This window comes from Zingiber officinale, chromosome 1A (assembly GCF_018446385.1).
Source record: "Zingiber officinale cultivar Zhangliang chromosome 1A, Zo_v1.1, whole genome shotgun sequence".
NCBI lineage: Eukaryota > Viridiplantae > Streptophyta > Magnoliopsida > Zingiberales > Zingiberaceae > Zingiber > Zingiber officinale.
Window position 1 is genome coordinate 186,686,942 of NC_055987.1, and position 18,856 is coordinate 186,705,797.

Genomic DNA, 18,856 nt, shown 5'->3' on the forward strand with positions numbered 1-18,856 from the left:
AAAAAAAGGTAAATTGATGGCCAATAAATCAAGATTTATTAATCAGGATCTTTTTTACATGTATGGAGATAAAAGTTGATCATAAAACTGAATGCTGAATAAGAAAACAAAAACATCAGCCCTCACAAGGTTTGTTAATGCAATGCAACAAAAGCTCAGAAAATGAATGCCTACAAATAAGGATGAAATTTACAAATAATTCTATGAAATGACAATCTGCTGATCACTTCAAGTGTACGACTTGGAATTGGCGCATCGATATATGTCGAAAAATGGCTTGTGGTGCTAGTCAAAACTCCCAAATGACGCCTCCATCCTCTGAGATTGAGAATTAGTTAAGTTAGCTGATGGTACAGTAATCAAATAATACTGTCTTTTTAACTAGTTTTCGTTTCATATATTTCATTATAGTCTTCAATTGCCATAGATAAATAGTTAAATGTTGTTATAGCTAACTTCAAATGAAATACAACTGATGAACTGACACGCATAACTAAACTCATTCTACAGATTTCAGGAGTATATGTGAATAATTAGTTTCAAAAAAAAAAAAAAAAATACAAGATGCTTACAGATGCCTAAGCATTCAAAGCTGTACGCTGGGAGTTAAGGATGTGATGCGAAGAATTTTATTATTATTTTTAATAATTTTTATTTTGATATTTAAAATATTTTTGATAATTTTTATTTTTGATATATATATTTTTTTGGATTTGGGCCCATTTAAAAATTTTAGAATTGTGAGTATGTTAATATATTTATTTTATTTTAGAATTTCTTTCCTTTTTTTACAAAATAGGAATTGGAGTTTATATATTAGAATTTATTTTCTTTCTTTGGTCTTAAGATTTAGAGTTAATATCAACGTATGTATATTTGTTTGAGGAATAATTCTCTATTTATTTATAAAGTTCCTCCTTTGATTGTTTCTCTTCTTGTCTTTTCCTCAATTCTATTTTTTTCCGATGGAGAAAGCTGAGCATCATGAAAGGAGGTAGAGGATTTACAGAGACAAGTTGCAAATTTAACCCGACATGATTTATAGAAGCAAGTCGCAGATTTATTCTAGCACCTAGTGAAAATGGTGCAAATTCGTGAAGATCATGAGGCACATGGTCAAAAGGATCAACACGGAAACCATACTTCAAGTTGATCTATCTGAATTTTAGTACATCACAAACAGAGAATTTTGTTGATTAAATTAACAAAGTGGTGTGGTAAACATGTTCCGGATCGAATGAAAATAAAATTGGTTGCTTTCAAACTCAAAGATCAAGCATTGTCATGGTGGGAGTATTTACAATGCTCACGAGACCGACAAAGCAAGACCATGATTAAGGATTGGGAGAAGATGAAAAGTCATTCTTTCCTTCGATTATACTTAAAACTTTGTTCGGAGATGATTATTATGTTGCTGAGGATCTCGATCATGAATTTGGTAGCCAAAAGAAGGAAGACTGGACTCCTAAATATGAAAAACAAACCGGTGATACATCTCTTAACTTTTCTTATGAACAAGAAACTACCAAAATTGACAAAGGTCAGATATTTTTTTCAAGGGAAGCATGTACTCTTTCCAATTACAATAGTACAGAAGGGGAAAATACAAAAATTACTTCAACAAGTAATTTCGACGAACCAAAACAGCGTTATATTGAACTTGACACGTCAAATATGGACACAAATAGTTTCTTTGAGTTGCCTTTGCCCGAAAGCTATCTCAACTCCTACTCTTTTGATGGGAAGCCAGAATACGAAGGAAAGGTGGACGCCCCAAGTTCAAGGCCAGACAGCTTTGTCACATAACCGACCTCATCCGGCGATGAATCCAGCCCCTCATTCGAGCTGTCCGACTCGACAGATCCAAAAGAAAAACCCGACAAGGATAGTTTGAAGCTAGATATGGTGATTGACAGTGACACAATAGAACGTTCATCGTAAGGTGACAAGGTGTAGCTCACCTTCAACACGGACAGCAAGGCGGAGGTTGCGGCTGCCAATGCGCAGCTCACCGTGAAGAAGGCGGAGTGGTTGAGCTAGGCAAAGGCGGCCGATGTCGAGGCCACCAAGGCCGACACCATCAGGGGCTCCGAGCTGTAGCTCGAGGTGGAGAAGAAGAATGCTTCCTGCCCGACGGAGAAGCTCAAGGTCGAGCTCCTTAGCAGAGCCACCGTCGACTATGGAATTAAGGTTCAAGAAGTGAACTGTTAGCTGTACAGGAAGCAAAAGGCGGCTGAGGAGGCCCTGCATGAGCAAGAGAAACAAGGCGATCCTCCGTCACCGCCACCACCATCATTGATGCCTTCGATAGTGCAGCAGCAGCCGGTGGTAGAGACTCCAGAGAAGGTCCAGATCCCAAGTATCGCAAGAGAGGTAAAGATCGATTGTGCTTAGATATGGAGGTTTCCAGGAACAGGGTGTTGGAGAAAACAATTTTTTGCCGGATATATTGAGAATTAGCTGAATTTAAATACATCAAATTAAATTCAACTTATTTGTCGATATGACTTTAACAGATAATCTCAGGTTGACAGCAGGGGCTGGTTTCTGTCAAGTGCTGAATGTAGACTGCATAGTAACCAAGCAAACTGAGCAAACAGCCAAGCAAGTGACTGGCCGGGCGAGCAAATGCACCGAGCAAGCGGCCGAGCAAGTGGTCAGCCGGGCGAATCGATTATGTAGTCGAGCGAGCCAACGAACGGCCGAGCGAACTGACCGAGCGAGAGAGCGAGCGGCCAAGCGAACTGAGCGAGCTACGGCCGGATGGGCGTGCAGCCAAGCAAAGAGGCCAAGCGAGCAGCGGCCGGACGAGCGTGCAATCGAGCAAAGAAGAGGTCGACTGAGTTAGCAGCCGAGCGAACGCAGAATTCGAGCGAGCAGATGGACCGAGACTTGCGAGGGTCGCAGTTTCCTTGAAACAGATTCGCTCTACCTCCGGTTGTGCTTCAAGGTTTCCTCGGATCGTCTATTTCCCAGGATACAACGGTAAACATGATTCCCACCAAGCACTGATGGTCACGGCGTACTGAAAGGTTCCCGACTGGCGACTGCTATCACAGACACTCCGTCGAGCAAGAGATGCACGACAGACAAGAAGGGAACGTAGGTGGAGAACTTCAACTTTTTGAACGTGTAACCTTGTGCCTGTGATCACAACCTCCTTATATAGGAGCTCAGACCAATGGATAGCGTTAATGATCGTTTAGTGATCATTATTCGCCAGCTGTGAAATGTCAACGTTTTACTCGGCTGCATTAATCTTTAATTTAATGCATCCGTTACACCCTTAAATAAGCAGTAAAAACTTTACATGGCAAAATGTTAGTTTTCCACTTGAGCAAATTTTGCTTCAACCGGTTCGGCATTTAGCGCGCGCAAGTCGTGCTCGTACACGAGTCAACTTAATTCAGTGCAATTCGGACTCTGGATTTGCACCCCCCCCCCCCCTGCGTGGTTAGAGCCTCTCCCTATGCATTTGTTCACATCATCAAAGCATGTGAATCAATATAAACCAACCAAAATGTCTTGAAACTCCCAATGTGGGACTAAAGTCTCATTCGCAATGGAACTTCTTCGCTCTTCCAGCTCTTTTCCATTCACATATATCTAACAATGGGTTTGACGGGAGGCAACGAGTCAATGGTTGCGCCAAGACTAGCAGCGGCCCCTCCTTCACAACCGCCTGTTCTGACTGGTAGGCCTGATATCGACCAACCTTCTGGTGGATTTCAACATATCCAGAGAGTTGAGGACAGCAAGATCGTGCTCAAAGGGCATTCCAAGGTCATCTCAGCTCTTGCTGTTGATCATTCAGCACCAAGGAACCTTACTGGCAGTTATAGATACGGAGGTAATGATGCTGGAAGTAATTTAGGTGCTGTTGCAGGTAGTGGTAACGGCTACGGTAGCAACAGCAGCAGCAGAAATCTTGACAGAAGTGTGAGTGATGGCTTTGAAAACAATCAGTACAACACCAACTCCGGCGTCAATCAAAAAGGTTCCGGGGATAGCTCCCAGGATAACGAGGCTCCGCAAGGAGGCTACTGATCTCTCTGAGAAACCTGGAGGAGGTGATGAAGACAACAATGGTAGTGGAGAGAAACTGGCAAAAATATATGAAGGGTCACTTTTTGGGTTCCAATGCTGCAGAGGTTCAGGCATCAAAGATCTTAACTGGGTCGGGGTTCACCAAGGAAGATTCTTCAAAAAGAGCTACTCCAAGGGATGACATTGGAGATTTCTATGTGGAAGGAAGATCGCCATTGTCAGTATGGAGGATGGTGTCTCAAACTCTCGTTGGTTCATGCCAGCAATCCTATAGGCAGTCAGCGTCTTTAAGTTCCTTAGTAGACACAGTTGTCAAATACCAAAACATTTTGCCGATGGAAAACAAAAATCTCTAGATTATCTTTCTACCTTAGCTAAGTTTTGCAGATCTGCTGGTCCCATCGATATACCACAAGTTATTCAGAGTGACATAGAGCTTGATTCTTCATGCAAATCACTTGCAGAATGGTTAAATCAAGACAGATTTGGATTAGATATAGGATTTGTACAGGAAGTGATTGAAACCTTTCCTGAATCACATGCATGTGCTGGTTACCAGTTTCTGATTAACAAGATCGATGTTTTAAAGTCAATGACGGTTGCTAATGGGACAATAATTGAAACACAGACACTTATTTCGTTTGTAGAGATTATGCTCATCCCAGACGCTCCTCATAGTCCATCCCCGGGTTGTGTGAAGGAAGGTAAATCACAGGATCAACTTATAGCAGACCGTTACCACCCTCTAACCAACTGGACACCTCCTGTGGAGACAATTATCATATAGCAGTGGTGGTCAAACCATCACTTCCTGTGAATACTTGGAAATTGGCAATGCTCTTAGAGGAGCAATTAGATCAGACGATGCTTCTGGTGCTACCTTAAAAGGTCTGTCAACACCTGCAAGGGCATTCCTCAAGCAACCTACACCTTATAAAACGTCAAGGAATTACCCTCCTGAATTGATGTTTTTCCCATTTGATCTCTTCATCAAACTCTACAACCCTGGCAAGATTCAGTTGCATCCTGGTGATCTTACCAACAATGGCAACAGTTGCTATGCTAATGCTACTCTCCAATATACACGGCCACTGTCAGCCTATCTCCTTGAAGGTCTTCGTCCCTTGAAATATACAAAGAAAGCGTGGTGCTTTTTACATGCAAACTTGAGAGTCTTGTAATGCACACAAAGCAAGGTCAATCACCTTTATTCCCTCTGTGGATACTCTCCCATTTATACAATATGGGAAAGAATTTTAGTCTTCGGCAACAGCAAGATGCCCATGAATTTTTAAGGTATGCACACTCTAAATGCTTAAAAGAAGCAGAAGCAAAACCAGAAAGTGTGTTGGTAGAGGAAACAACACTCGTACAACATACTTTTAGTGGCAACTTGCTTTCCAAGATAAGGTGTGATAAGTGTAAGGTCAAATTCAATCGTTATGAAAGAATAATGGACCTTACTCTAGTGATAATGGGAGCATTTACTACATATTTTCCGGTAGCCAAATATGTTAGTTTATATCTAGCACTTATCTATTCACAACAAAGAATCACCACCTAGATGATCTTCCTCCTGGACTACCACCTGACACTACTCTAAACTCGAGGACGAGTTCATTCAACCCGGGGTGACTAGGATCCTTCAGAATTGTGAGTCTATTAATGTTTTTCCTTTATTTTAGAATTTCTTTCCTTTCTTTACGAGATTAGAATTGGAATCTATATGTTGGTACTTGATATTTAATTCCTTTCTTTGGTCTTAAGGTCTAGAGTCTATATAAACATCTATATTTTGTTTGAGGAATAATCCTCTATTTCTTTATAAAGTTCCTCTTTTGGGAGGTTTCTCTTCTTGCTTTCTCCTCAATTTCGTCTCCTTGTCAGTCCGCAAGATAATCACTATCCTGCCCGGCGTCAGAATGGAGAACAAAAAACTACACAAAATGTGTACTTCATAATGGTATAACGTGAAATAAAATAATTATACATTCTTAGAGACAAAATATGAGGCAAAAAATGCAAGATGCGGGTTTTTATGGATAGAGGATTTTCCTAATTTGACGGTCAAACATTACTAGATCAGAGGATTAGAATCTAGAGAGATTAGTTCAGCTCACTACAAGCAATTTCATTCCAGTCACACACCTAATGGTTTCAGACCAGTACAGCCAGTGAGATGAATCAGTGAATGACAAAAATCAAATTCACTATCCCCCTTTTGCCACATAGTGGCTCGCTAGTTTTCACTTTCACTGGTTTTCTACAATAATGGACCAGAGTTTAGACAAAGACCGCTAGCAGATCAAACAGAATGATCATTTTTGAAATATTATCTGAATGCACTTAGAAATTGCAGCATTTTATACAAACTAAGCATGCATCTTTATTTAAATGCTAGGAAGTTAATACCTTTGATCTTTTTCTTAATCCAAACTTCAAGTATCATTCCTGCTCCAACTCCAGCAGCACAACACGCACCATAAAATGCAAATGCAGAAGGTAAGGACCTTCGTGGAAGAAAATAGTAGTCAGGCACCTGTCTAATTTTCTTTGGAAGTCGCTTCTTAGTAATTGGCACACTTGAGCTACTAGCAGTAGCATTGCTCACTTTCTTCCAATCCATAATATTCAATCGAATCTTTAGATTCTTCACTTGCCATGGTAATGAGATTAAATGATCAAATATAGTCTACAGAAAGAATAAAGCAAATAAGTAATGCATAAGAAAACAAACTTGCCCTTCCCAGTATAAACCTACAAATGACACTCCTTAGAACAATAATAAAATGGCTGCCTTCTTTAGGAAGCAAAATAAATATTGAAGCAACACAGAATTCCATATTTATCTTCGTTCTACACTCTGCACCATGTAAGTCCCCATTTTACCAAGCCAAATAAAAGAACAATGTAACTAATAGCAATTGCATGTAGAAAATACATCATTTACACAAATGGAAGTGGTACTTCCCACAATTTTGTCTCTCATAGTGAGGGGATTAACCATTTATAACAAGCACCTACATTCTGCAGTAATGAAATGTTGTTTAGGCAGTGCTATGGAGATGCATACATCAAACTCTACCTCCTTAGCACTCATGAAGCCATTGTCATTGTCATCATCATTGCGGCTGTCATCATTATCATATATTCATGTATGGCCCAATTAGTTGTTAACTACATGAACTACATCTCTTCATTGAGCTCTATGCAAAGCTATGTCATCCTAGCCTTACAACAAATATGGCTAAGATTCATGCATGTTATGTCAAATTCCTCCATGCCAGTTACTTTTTCAAGCCTCTAGGCTCAAAAAGTTTAGTTACAAAGGTTATGAACATAGAATGAAATGTCGTTCGGTGCTGGGCGGCACAGACGATTTTTACTGTTCCGCCGCACAGACAAAACCGGCACCGGAGGTGTCCTCATCTCGATGTGTCGCAGGCGGAGCTAGAGGAGTCACGGAAAGTCTCCAGCGTTGCCGGAAGCATCGGGACACATCTAGAGGCGTCGGAAGCGTCGGGACACTTCCAGAGGCATTGGAAGCGTCCCATGACATCTTTGGCGTCGAAAGCGTCGCGGGACGCTTCCAGTGGTGCCGAAGGCGTCGCGGGACGCTTCTAGTGGCGCTGAAGGCATCGCGGGACGCTTCTAGTGGCGCCGAAGGCATCGTGGGACGCCTTCGGAGGGGCCGAAAGCGTTGCCTTTTTTTTTTAAATAATTTTAATTAAGTTCAACCGACCCCACCTAGTGGGAAAATGCTTGGTTGTTGTTGTTGGTTTTAATTAAGTTTTAAAATAATTTTAATTAAATTTTTTTTAAAAAAATAATTTTAATTAAGTTTTAAAATAATTTTAATTATTTTTTAAAAAATAAATTAAGTTTTAAAATAAGTTTTAATTAAGTTTTAAATTAATTTTTTAAAAAATAATTTTAATTAAGTTTTAAATTAATTTAAAATAAATTTAATTAAGTTTAATTAAAATTCCGGTTTGGGACCGAAACCTCGGTACGGGGCGAGATTTTAAATCTCGGTTATGAAAGTATATTTTCTCCTCTTTTAAAAATGATTAAGATCCTTGAGGATTTATTTTTAGTGAGGAACCATTTTGCTCCCAATGGCAACAAATGCTTAGAATTTTTTATACTCAAGCGCATTCTTTGGCCACTGCAGCTGAGGCCTACAAAATCTACAGACATAGTTGGTTCTGTGTGGCTTAATTTGTCTTCTTCCATGGTTAAACGACCATAGAATTTATTTATCATACGTAGAAAGAAGCAACTATGGTAAACTCAAAGGAGTTTTGGAAACTATTATCACACCCTTTGTGTATATTATTTAGAGATGATATTATGTTAATTGATGAGGGACTAAATGGATTAAATTTAAAGAAACTTGAAGTGCTAAAAGAAAACATTGGAAATGATGCAAATAGAACTAAAATTGAATATATGGAATGTGATTCAATAATTAACTCCACGTGTAAATGTCCAGAGATATAATGTAGAAATTATGATCTCATTAATAAGATAAATAACAAGTAGTTCAAATGGTAAAAAAAAAAAAAAAAAAGATAGAAGATTTTGGAGTTTATGTGATTGTCATATGCCCTCCTCCCCAAGGCTAAAAGAAATTTATAAAATTGCATAATGACATTTAATACTTTACAAATTAGAATGTTGGATAATTAGAAAATAATCTAGCGCAAATGAAAATGGTAAGATAGATGTTACTAAAAAAGAATAAAAATAATATTATTTGTAAGTAATCAGGTGTGAAGCTTCAATTTATGGTAAATAAAAGAAGATTAAAATGGAAATATCCGTTCATTTTATTTATCTCTATTTATTTTTGAAGATGACACATAATGTTCAGTAGAGATGGAATGAAAATCATAGTTACCAAAATTGAACCGAGATGAACCGAAATCGAACCATCACTGAACCAATGGTTGAACCAATGGGCCAATGGGTCCAATTGCATAATGAACCAGAAATAGTCTTGACAAGCTTATTAAGAATTGAAATCATGGAATCAAAATATAAACTAATAAAAATATATTTAATTTCTATAACCTACTAATTCAATATTTATATAAAAAAACAAATATGTCTAATTTTAAAATCAGACCTCTAATAGTCAATTTTAGCATTAATTTTAATCACCTTATATAGTTGTAACTTATAAATCATACATCTAGAGTATGGAAATGGAAATTTTACAAGTTTTATTAATTACATAATCATTAAAGCACATCAAAACATAACTAACAAAATTGCATGCATAACCCTACATAACAATCAAAATATCTGAAGCATTAAAATATAATGATCAAATCCATCTCAAGTATCAAAATATAACTATCAAAAACATTTCAACTATCCACAGTATATAAGTTCCATCAAATATGGCCATGAAAACCATGGAAATCATTCATAACCATATATAACTATCAAAGGTATGTTATGAATATACGCCAAAGGAAATGCACACAGGAAAAAAATATAAAGTCCAACTAATTTAAGAGGTCCAACTAATTCATTTTACCTAACATGTTTAGCTATTAATTCATTTATCGACAAGCTTTCATTTCTTTAACAACAAAAACAAAATAAGAAGAAAGAAATAAAAACGGATTAATTCTCCAAAAATTTGGACCAAATGAAGGCAAGACTCAATCTCCAAAGCAACATGAACTTGACAAATTCTAAAGTCAAATTGACATCCCTTAATAAATGAAAACACAAAACAGTTTTTTTCTCCCTTTTTTGTTGAATAAAAAAAAAATACTTCCAATCCATTGAATCAATGACCAATTAAAAAAAAAATTGAGATTACAAAGTATTATACCGGATTGGAAGAGAGAACACACTGACAAGCTCACAGCAGCTGTCCTCGCCGGCTGGTCGCACGGAGAAGAAAGTAATGAGGAGGACAAATCAAACGCCGGAGCCCCACCGAGCCACGGCCCACGATGGGTGGCGAGAAAGGATCTCGCGCTGCTATGCACCGTGTAGACTGCGGAGATCGGGAGAACTAAAACGAGATCGCCACCGCCAGAGGAAAGTAGTCCGCCTCCGAAGGCTTCGGAAGTTTGGGAAGGCCGAATGGCGGCGTGTGGCGACGGCTAGATTAGGCACGAGGACGAGAGAGACGGGAACGAGAGTCTGAGCGAAGCAAGCTGCATGAGATTAGGGTTGTGAGATTTTAAGGAAATGTTAATTTTGACTGTATTGACATTAACAAAATTTCAAAGGTGTTTTTGAAAATTTCCTTAAATGTCGACGGATAGTTTGAAAATTAGTTTTCTTTTCTAGAAATATGTATTTCTTCGTCATTGTAAAATAAAATTAAAGTTAAAAAAAAAGAAATACAAATGAAATTTAAAAATGCTTTTAGAATTCTTAAATTTTATTTATTTTTTACCGCTTAATTATTAACTTTTTAAATTTTCTTTTTGTAATTAATTCCCCTTAATTTTAATTAGCTCATTTTATTTTGTCGATTTTATCCTGTATTTATATATTACCATATATTTTGTTCTTCCACTCCACCCTCCTCGTCCCCTTCTGGTTCTCGCTTGGCCTCTGCTCGTCGTCGTCGCAATCTCTCCATCCCTGCAATCCTTTCCTACGAGCCCTCCTCCTTTTCTCTCAATCCACGCTTTCAATTCCTCCTCCGTTCTCAGCTACCGTCAAAATTCCATCTTTCGTGTCCCCCGCCGCCGGATCCCCGCCGCCTGACTGCCCACCTCTACGTGATTCGTCGATAAAATGTGAACTATGGCCACCTGGGAACGGAACCTGCGGATTTGAGAGATTGCATGCGCTGGATTCCCGGGATTGCTTTCAGTGAGCTGGAACCTGCGGCGTGACCCATGGTGGATGCAGGCGCAGCGGCGGCGGGGCCGTCGAAGGTGGTGAAGGTGAGGAGGGAGGTTCTGTCTGGTTTCATGACCTGTCCTCTCTGCTGCAAGCTCCTCCGGGATGCCACCACCATCCCCGAGTGCCTTCACACGTGTGAGCTCCTTCTTCCATCCACCGCCCCCCTCCTTTTCGATCCATAGCTCTCGTTGTTCATTTTCCTTGTAGCGGGATTCGGCTACCAAATTTTATCGCTTGATTGAATGTAGGGTTCCCGATGCTTACGTGAATTTTCTGTTTATTTGTGATGATTCGCACTCTAGAAAAAAGTCAATTTTTTCTCTCGATTTAGTTTTTTCTTTTTCTTGTACTTATGAGATCGCAAACTTATGCAGTGATTAAAAGATCGAAAAAGTATAGTTTTTTTTACGACATTCAAATCCTCAGTGCAAAGGTATGCGACCGCATGCGTTGCTTTCAACTACATGCTGGTTCTTCTGCCCTGCTTCTACGATCTAAGATAGCCTTTCACTAACTTTGTTCTTTGTTGCCGGAGAAGATAATTATAAAGGATAGAATCATTTTAGATTCCAGAATCGGTACATACATTGATAGAGTAACTGGAATCAAATTTTTGCATGACCTCCAATAGTTGCCAATTTGGGACAATGTTAAACCGTGCTTCTATGTCTACGTGAAGATTTGAGATTTTCAGTCGTTAAAGTGTTTTTGTATCCTTGTGTGCCTTCTTTATCAGGAAATGTCTTGGATTTAGGTTTCAACTTGGTCTACTGTTTGTCTAGATTTAAATAGGCATTCATTGTCCAGGATTGATTAGAAAATGATCTCTCTTGTTGCCTTTATCTTTTATAATTTATCTGATGGGAACAATTATTGTAACCTTTTTCTACAATGGGGTCTTCTGTACTTCATTGAACTCAACCATCGCATGCTTTTGTGCTTTATTTAATCAAGAATTGGAACTAGTTGGTAGGACTAATTGCTTATCCCGAATATGTACTGCTCCATTTGCATCACTCATCAACTATCTTAATAGGATAAGTAGTGAAATGAAAACAGACAGATGTTTAATCTTTTCAGAGCCTTTGTACATTCTTTCTTAGATTGTCATCTGATAGGTTATATTAGACTTCTTCTTTGTGTTTCTTTTGTAAATTGTCATCTGACAGCTTACATTTGACTTCTGCTTTGGTTTTTTTTTCTCATAGTTCACTGTTCCTTCATCCTTTAGTAAATCCCTTAGATCTTCATCTTAGATAAAGTGTCCATAAGGAAAATTGTAATCTGAAATCTTAGATTTGACATAAGGTTGGTGTTCACTCTTTCTCAGCTTTCACTCTTCATACCTCTTCAGTAAAAGTGCTGCAATAACTCTTCACTTTTAATTGAAATACTCCAGTTGATTCTTTTTGTTCATAAAATATAGCATAAAACACATGCTTTGATATGCCTTTCTTTGACATTTCTGTGTAGTTTAAAAGTATTTAAGCTATGCAAATGATTTAGATTTAGTACTACCAAATCATGTTGTATGTTTTTATATGAGACATACAGCTTCTTGATGTTTGTGCACTTTTTCAGTTTGCAGGAAGTGCATAACTAAAAAACTCAATGATGAGGAGACAGATCATTGCCCTGTATGTAATATTGGTTTGGGTGTTGTTCCAATGGAGAAGCTCAGGTTAATTTCTTTCCGTTGTAATATTAATTTCTTTTCAATTGTCTTAATTTTCTTACTTCTGTGTAATGCCATTTTAGTTCAAAATTTTGTCTTATACAGTGTAAAATTAGTTCTTTCAACAAATCTTAGAAATTCTAAGGCAAAGTAACACCATGATTGAAATTAGGATAAGAAGAGGAGAAGCTGCATCCCTGCAAATGGATCTGCTAACTATGAAAAGTAATCCACGTGCCAATACAATAAAGAAAAGGGAACAATTCAAACTGGGAATAATTGAACTTTCCTATCAAGAACAGGATTCCCAACAATAATCTGTTATTTATAATTTCAGGTTGACTATTTTTGATCTTTTGGTGATATTCTAAGGTTCATTTTAGTCCTTTTACTGTATTTAGTTTCTACATTTATGACCATCTCTTTTATTTTAAGGAAATCGGTATGTCCTTGAAGATCTTTGGAAAAGCATGTATTATCATGACAGTGATTTATGTCTATGATATCATCATTACAATTTTTGCATCAAATGCTATATAAAAATGGTCTAAAAGTTTGCTACTTTTTAGTAATTTCTCGCATAAATTGATCACACCCTTCTGAAACACATGGTTTTGGAGAAAACACGTAGGCCTTTTAAACAACCACAATTAGCTGAGTTCTTTGCGCCCATTCATTAGAAACCACATGACATTGTCCTTTGAGGCCTTCCCTCATCACATGAAACTAAATACCATTCACTTGAAAATCAACTCTGAGATGGGCTAGTGTTCTAGTTTGAAAAGGGTGGGTTATTACAAACAAAATACCTTAACTAACTTTTGTTTGTCTTACAAATTGTCCATGAAATGTGAAAAGAGATGCTACCTTCTAGAACTAACATTGCATATTTGCCTTCCCAGTGATGCTCCTTGCATTCGAAAGATCATTTTGTTCAGGATACAGTTGGACTTCTATTTTCAATTAACATTATCCTTCATCTTACTTGTTCATATAGATGGGTTTGCATTTGCATTTGAGTTGATTTGGGATTGGAAGGTCTAATGCCTCATGGTTAGTCTCAAGGTTGAATTTCTCCTGCCGTTACTTTGCTAGGTTTTCTTCAAGCATATGGTCTTATACGCTAAATGGTATGAAAGAATGAAGGTATTTCCAAGGATGTTTGCCTAATAATTTGAACTTAAGTAATTTGGTACTCTGTGTTTAAGCCAATATATTTAGCTTTTGCTTATTTTGTTTCATAGAAACTGCTTCCAAATTGTAAGAGGAAGTGATTTTCATGAATTAAAAAAATTCCATTCTTCACCTTTTTTTTTTTTTTTTGAAATTAAAATTTAATCCATTGGGTTATTTGTTTTTTCAATAATGGTATGATAGCATAATCATGATCTCATAGATATAACTTTAGATATTGAAATGAATAAAAATATGTAATAATATACAAGGATATTAAAATGATATGCCTAGATACAAGGATATTAAGCCATGCTAGGACCAAAAAAACAAAAGATAAAATTATGTAAATATAATATAAAAGAAAAATATGAGTTTATGGAATATTTTAAATGAAAATAATCTGGTGAAAATTTGATATTGAAGATAATGTATGATATATAGAAACATAAGTATCCAAAATATATTAGATTATAAAAACCATTTTAATAGTTTAAGATTTCCCTGAGATTAGCCACATGTCAGATCATCATTGGACCATGTCCTGTACTTATATTAAATGTCTGCTTGTAGGACACATTTTGCATGAAATAAATGAAGCCTTAATGAGTGTATCATTCATTGGACTCCCTTGCATTTCTAGTGGGATTTCTAATGGATAAACCCAAAAATCCTTCCTGAAAGTTGGAGAACCTGTAACATTTCGTTTTTCTTTCCTCATAAGGCATGTGATTATTTTGTAATGTTTCTTTATCAAAGTAATGGCTTGCAGTCTTTTGGAAAAGTGCATTTTTTTTATTATCTCAGTATCACCTTAGAGTGAGTTGCAGAGATTTGTTCAACAGAAAAATTGTAGGGAGAAGGAACTCTCAAGTTATCCCTACACTGAAATAGGACAAGTATAATTTTTAGGCAAAAAATAAATAAATGATGGCATCTCTGGTTTACCTTCAAAGGAGCACTTCTTCAAAATTATCAATGGGGTCCCCCATCTGTTCCGAACTGTTTTTTCTACTCCTATTGATCCGTTGTACTTAATTTTTTTTTGAAAATCAGGCACCCTTTGAAATTTTTTGAAGCACCCCTTTGAAATTTTTTGAAAATTGGCACCCCTTTTATGATAGCATAAAATTGGGGGCACTGAAATGATTTTTGCCCTGACTGTGTAACAATATAAATCAAAATTATTTACCTTGTTTTGACACATTTTTTCCTTGAATCTTATTTTATATATGGCAAGAAATTTTTATCCAGGAATCACATTTTTTGTCTTATTATTTTATCTGCTATTAGCTGACCTCCTAGTGGAATAAGACTTGATTGTTTCTGTTGTTGTTATATTCTATGTGCTGTTACATGAGATTATCTTGTTCAAGAATTCTTGCCTGGTCATTGTACAGGCCGGACCACAATTTACAGGATATTAGGGCAAAGATTTTTCCTTCTAAACAAAGCAAAGTTGAAGCTCCTGAGGAAATACCCACCCCAATATTACCTGTTAAAAGAAAAGAAAAGTCACTTTCTTCATTGGTTGTCAGTACTTCTCACGTAGTGACACGGACATGTTCATCAGGAAGGCAAACAAAAACAGCTTCTAAAAGGGTTGTCACTGCACGAGGTCTGAGTTCATCCACTGATGCATCATCCGAAAAGGATGACAATACTGTTAATAATTATGTAGAAAAATCAAGCTCAAATGAGAAAATGAGCAAGGCCCTAAAGAGAAAACAGGTAAAAGAAGTGAATTTTTTCAGTTTCCTAGTTAACTGACTCGTTTGTTTAGCAATAAAGATGTTGCATTGATCATCTTGAGTTTTAATTGTTCAATTATTTATGCATGTTCTCCAGGCTCATTCAAACGTTGAGCCATCCAACCACATGTTTCAGGATAATGCTGATATCTGGGACCCTTTAAACTGTCTGGTGGAAGCTGCAAACAGGACAAAGGCTTTTAGCTCTGTTACTCAGCGACATGTTGTTAAGGAAGAAAATTTTAATGGCTGTGATGGTGAAGTAAATATTAAGAATGAAAGGGTTAAGGTGCATCAGCATAAGTCTAAAATTCTTGAACAGGCTGATAACATTCTATTGCAACCAGTAACACTGAAAGAAAGCAGGCTGCAAAGAGTCAAGAGGAGAAGCAAGGATCTTACTGCATCATCTCAATCATTTCTTGATGCTCAAAATTCTCAATTTTCTAGAAAGATTAATCCAATATGGTTCTCCTTGGTTCCTTCTACTGATCAGTTACAGTTTGTCTTTTGGAATTTATATTGATTATGTTATCTTCACAGATGCTTATTGTTTCTGATTAGCTCTATCTGGTGTGAATTTTACAGGACAATTGATCAACCATTTCCACATCTATCTTCAAACTATCTGAGGATCAAGTGAGTTTTAATTTTACTCATATCATGCACATTTAATCAATAAATTCTTTATTCAAATTTCGAAATGTCCCGCCTTCACTTACTTTTCCTACTGGCATATTGATCATTCTAAATTTAGATGCACCTCTTTCAGTTTTTTTGATTGAATGAAAAGTGCAATGGCCTGAAAAGTAAGGGTGAGCACGGGTCAAGGTTGTGTAGGATTTGGGGGAAAGCAATTACTTGAAAAAGTCATGAAAACCAGAACCCTTTTTTAGAAAATACTGTTTCATTTTTTTCATATTAAATTTGAAATTTTCCTTTTATATAATGATCCGTATTTATAACATTTCTTCATTTTTAAATTAACTTAGAACATCTCTGATCAAATGAGTAGGGTTTGGGTTGATTTAAAAAATAATAATAATAAATAAATCAAAATGCATTGGTTTCTAGAATACGTTTGGATAATGTTTTTATTATGTTGGATTTTCTGAGGTTCTTTTTCATGTCATAATTGAAACTCAGTCATCTTACTAACAAACTCGAAGATGACATTCCAATTTTTCTGATCTGCTAGTTGGGCATTCTGGTTGGTTTCAGTTGGGTTACCCCCACGGTAAAGTCCTTTCGACATAGCTTCTTCAGCAATCAACATATCAGAATTTTATATTTATTGAAATCAGATACCATAATAAGGTATAGATATGGAACGGATTAAATAATTAATTTTGTTATTCTTTTTTGGTTTACTTTGTTGCACGAACATAATTTATATTTATGACTTTATATCCCATGTCGTATCAAAATAGCAAGCTGGTAACATGTAACGAAGAAAGGTTACAATGGGCACAAGTGGTGTCAAATTACAAAGTATAAATGTATAATTACGAACCAAAGAATGATTACAAAACCAGCTGTGCAAGGATGTTAGGGTATTAGGCTTTCAACCGTTTGACATTTTTTTCTTTATTGAGTATATCAGCAGGCTGTGATGCAGACGAAGCACTAAACTGAGAGCATGATGTCATAATAGTTAAAGTATGAAAGTGGTTACAATATTTCTCACTTGAATTAGTAGAGCAAATTCAGATAGTACAAAATGATTTATGAATTGAAAGCAATATGTTGTGATAGTTGGATCCTCTATGTTTCTGTTATTGCAAAGATTGTTAGAAGAAGAAAATTGGCCATTGAAGTAACTTATGCTGTATACTTGGATAGTAGTAAACTAAAAAAAATCTATTTCACTTTGCCTTCTATTTCTTAGAATGCACACGTCAACAAATAATTTGTATGGCTGTACAGTGAGTGGAAGAAAAAAGTAAGCATTTTTACTATGTTAATTCCTCCTGATTTAGTGGCAATAAATTCTCGTCAATATGAACGTTATATTGCTGTTTTCATTTCAATTGTTTTATTCATGTCCCTGTTTGATGGTATTAATATCCAGTTTATGGTTTGCTATTAGAGATGGTAGCATGCCTGTGTTGTTCATTCACAAGTACCTTGTAAAGAAGCTCAATCTCGAGAATGATGCTGCGGTGAGTTTTTTTTTTCCCTTTTCATTTCTGTACATATCTTGTAAATGAACCATATCTGTTATTAGAGATGGTTTGACATATTGTCGTCTGAATAACATGATATTTTAAATTCTATAAAAAAAAATCTATTGCAAAAAGAAAAATCAATTTTGTTGGGACACATGTTACCTTGCGGAAGGTTGATTTCACTCACTAATTTATCTTCTATAATAGTATATTACCGTGATCACCTATCATGACTAGCTCTTGCAGTTACATCATTAACTTCAAATTGGCATCCTAAGAATGTTGTTGATTGAGGCAATGAGTGTTATGGTTTTATGTTCTTTTTAGATCTCAGATTATAGGAAGGCAACAAAGATGCATTGACAACTGAAACCCGCTTTGTTGTATTAATAACAGAATTTGTCAACCATGTACTTGTGCAAGCAAACAAAAGTATCTCAACTCCGAATGTATCTTGTTCGGCTAGTCAATCTTACGACTCGTGCACAATATTTTCCTACATTTTGTAGTTAAAATATTTTTCTGCTAACTATGATAAATATAGGTGCAAATCACTTGCCTTGGACAACCAGTAAGCCCTACAATGTCTGTTAACAAACTAGTAGAGCATTGGTTAAGAGAGAGGTCTTCGCAGAGGCTTCAGGGTACGGTAGGAACCTCAGCCAAGGAATTTGTGATGGTGTTGGTCTACAGTTGGAGCAAGGTTTCAGACAACAAATGAGAGCAATTTCATTGCATCTAAAGATGCCAATAAAAGAATATTGTTTTGTATTATCTTTTTCTCTTCTCATTTTCATCCAATCTTATCTCTAATGTACACATGTCAACGTTTGTACTATTTTCTCATATAAGAACATAATTTGCTCAAATGAGACTGCACAAATTGCTTTTCATTACAGGCAAAAATTGTTGTAGGTCTTGATTGACTGTATTTTGTTGGGAATATTAATCCATTGATGATATTTAGACTCCTTTTGTTTAAAAGAAATAGATATTTCTATAATTTTTCAATGTCAGTTTGCATTTAGCAATCAAATAATATTCTCTGTTGTTTCACAAATAGATATTTTTTATTTTTAAAAAATATTTAATGTAACAAAAATCACGATGATCGAAATATCTAATTTAACATTGAAACATGCAGAAAAATTAACACA

The 18,856-nt window shown here is 36.4% G+C and overlaps 2 protein-coding genes across 4 annotated transcripts; one reads left to right on the top strand and one right to left on the bottom strand.

Annotated features, from left to right (window-relative positions):
- Positions 1–13: 13 nt before the first annotated feature.
- LOC122008154 lies at positions 14–10,927 on the bottom strand. Its single transcript, XM_042563769.1, has 5 exons — positions 10,912–10,927; positions 10,711–10,838; positions 9,899–10,175; positions 6,460–6,702; positions 14–318 (listed from the first exon to the last, which is right to left on the bottom strand). Exons 1-5 carry the CDS (start codon positions 10,925–10,927, stop codon positions 290–292), a joined length of 693 nt encoding a protein of 230 aa, XP_042419703.1. The 3' UTR covers positions 14–289.
- LOC122038712 (E3 ubiquitin protein ligase DRIP2-like) lies at positions 10,603–18,568 on the top strand. Of its 3 annotated transcripts, none has more exons than XR_006127932.1 (7): positions 10,603–11,067; positions 12,514–12,613; positions 15,181–15,511; positions 15,629–16,026; positions 16,120–16,170; positions 16,730–16,848; positions 17,621–17,693. XR_006127932.1 is itself a non-coding variant. In XM_042598601.1 (7 exons), exons 1-7 carry the CDS (start codon positions 10,926–10,928, stop codon positions 18,418–18,420), a joined length of 1,272 nt encoding a protein of 423 aa, XP_042454535.1. In that variant the 5' UTR covers positions 10,603–10,925; the 3' UTR covers positions 18,421–18,568. The 3 variants fall into 3 exon arrangements, 2 of the variants coding, with proteins under 2 accessions (XP_042454535.1, XP_042454536.1); XM_042598601.1 differs by lacking the exon at positions 16,730–16,848 and adding an exon at positions 18,244–18,568; XM_042598602.1 differs by lacking the exon at positions 16,730–16,848 and adding an exon at positions 18,244–18,568 and having other exon boundaries at positions 15,629–15,999.
- Positions 18,569–18,856: the final 288 nt, after the last annotated feature.